At 29.1% G+C, this 1,973-nt stretch overlaps 1 protein-coding gene across 1 annotated transcript; it reads right to left on the bottom strand.

Moving 5' to 3' along the window:
* Positions 1-264: 264 nt before the first annotated feature.
* Positions 265-854, bottom strand: LOC111616690 (probable E3 ubiquitin-protein ligase RNF144A-A). The gene is made up of 3 exons (XM_023358069.1): positions 680-854; positions 518-607; positions 265-422 (listed from the first exon to the last, which is right to left on the bottom strand). The coding sequence occupies exons 1-3, from the start codon at positions 818-820 to the stop codon at positions 288-290; spliced, it is 366 nt and encodes a 121-aa protein (XP_023213837.1). The 5' UTR covers positions 821-854; the 3' UTR covers positions 265-287.
* Positions 855-1,973: the final 1,119 nt, after the last annotated feature.

Genomic DNA, 1,973 nt, shown 5'->3' with positions numbered 1-1,973 from the left:
AGAGTTAAAAAAAGTGCCTCCCAAAATCTGCTTTTATGATTTGTTTTTTTCAGTATGACAGTATTAATTTCAACTGAAAACTTAAAACAGTATTTAGTTTTAATATTTAGGTATAATTCTATCATTTAAATTTATACATATATATGTAGTCTGACTATTAGTTAGCATTTCATGTGCATAAAATATCAACTAATTGCCTGCTTGTCTGAAGCTGTGTTAATAAATACAATATAATAAATTTAAATAAATAAAATACTGATATATGTATGTAGAACTGCATTCAAAATTTAACGAGCAGACTGTTCTTCTTCATACATACTACACTGCTTACATCGGCAACAAAACAAACATGGGGCAGCAAGGATCAAGAATGGAGCAGCCACTAGCATAAGTAATCCAAAACCGGCAAATATTCCAACAACCTATACAAAATCAATATTGAAATTTTTATCAAAAAATAAATAAATAAAATAATAATAATAAACGATGATAATATATTTCACAATTTTAAATTTACCTGAGTTCTATGCCAAGCTACTGAAGCTCTGGAATGTCCTAATTTATTTTTACATGGTCCTTTATCATAATGTCTCAACAAAAAGTCATCCTAATGAATTAATTATTATTAAATTCCTCTTCCTAAAATAAATTTTGTTAATTAAGATGATAAATAACTTACATCCAAAGAAGCAAGACAGTACCAACAAAATACATGTTTACAATGCTTGCACATCATCTGGGCACACCCTTCATCTCTTTCAATAGGTATATGACATTTAGGACAGCGTTTAATGAAAGATTCATCATCATCGCTGGACATAAAACTGAAAATAAAACTGCATAAATTAGTATAATGTGAATGTACTGATTACATAAATTAGTATCATTAAAAGTAATAAAATGAATCAAGAAGAAAAGAAAGAAGATTCAAAAACACCAAAAGTATTTTTACTTCATTATACTTCATTACTGAAAAAGCAGTGATGTCATATGCAGAAGAGACTTCTCCTGCATATGACATCACTAATAAGCTAAAGTATTTAAATACTTATTAAAAGATCAATACTACTGATATTTTCTGAATTGATCCTAAGTTTACAATAATATATTAAATGCTGCTTGTACTATTGCATATGTGTATATGTATATGTATCTATTTACAAATAGGTTATATTCCTGAGGTTTTGTCTTAGGTCTAAAACTAACTTATAAAGTACAATTTTACACAGAATAACAATAACCACTTGCTGTTAGTGTCTAATCCTTCAGTGTGCTTAATATAATTATGTTCATTTACCTGCTTGCTACTGCATAGTATAGTATCAGGTTTTTCAAACTTGTAAAACTGTTTTATTCTGCCAAGTTTAGTTTTCATGGTAATAGACAACATTTCTTGCATTTATCTCTATTGCTAGACTTATTATTAAATTTTGGATGCATTTTTGAAGTACTAATCTTAAAAGTTTATAAAAATTGCAAACAATAGTGAAAAATATCATTACTCCAATGTTACTGACTTTGACACCAACAAATCANAATACAAATAAAAAATTATACTTCAGAAGTTAATTTAGTATCAAAAACGTAAAATATTTGAGTAGCCCAAGATATAGCCAAAGATTGCAGCACCACAGCACTGGCGAAAATTTAAATTTGCTGACTGGAATTCTTTCGGATGATTGACATTTCGGATGACTGACTTTCAGATAATCGATGCTCTACTGTACTTCACAAAATAGGCTAAAGCACATTATGGTATCCAAATGGTAGCAAGAAGCCATTGAAAAGTCAGGTAACTTTTTAAAAGTAATGAAAGATAGCATTGAAAGTATTGAAGTTTTTGTAATTGTGAGAATCCGAACTTTAACAAAAATTAACCGTTGATGATGCCATACTTGCTCAACAATTGTTGTCCTCAGCTACCTGAGAAAATCTCCACTTACACTTTCCTGACGACAGAAGTGACATATTCC

Source organism: Centruroides sculpturatus, unplaced genomic scaffold (genome assembly GCF_000671375.1).
Source record: "Centruroides sculpturatus isolate CEXI.00-Female unplaced genomic scaffold, Cexi_2.0 scaffold3363, whole genome shotgun sequence".
NCBI lineage: Eukaryota > Metazoa > Arthropoda > Arachnida > Scorpiones > Buthidae > Centruroides > Centruroides sculpturatus.
Note: the sequence above shows the minus strand (reverse complement) of the source record. Positions and strands in the feature narration are given on the sequence as shown.

Excerpts from the sequence above, each read along its gene's own strand:
- LOC111616690 (XM_023358069.1), bottom strand. The coding sequence starts at position 820 with ATGTCCAGCGATGATGATGAATCTTTCATTAAACGCTGTCCTAAATGT. Across the intron at positions 608-679 it reads ACTGTCTTGCTTCTTTGGAT|GATGACTTTTTGTTGAGACA; the intron begins GTAAGTTATTTA and ends TTAATTCATTAG. Across the intron at positions 423-517 it reads TAGCTTGGCATAGAACTCAG|GTTGTTGGAATATTTGCCGG; the intron begins GTAAATTTAAAA and ends GATTTTGTATAG.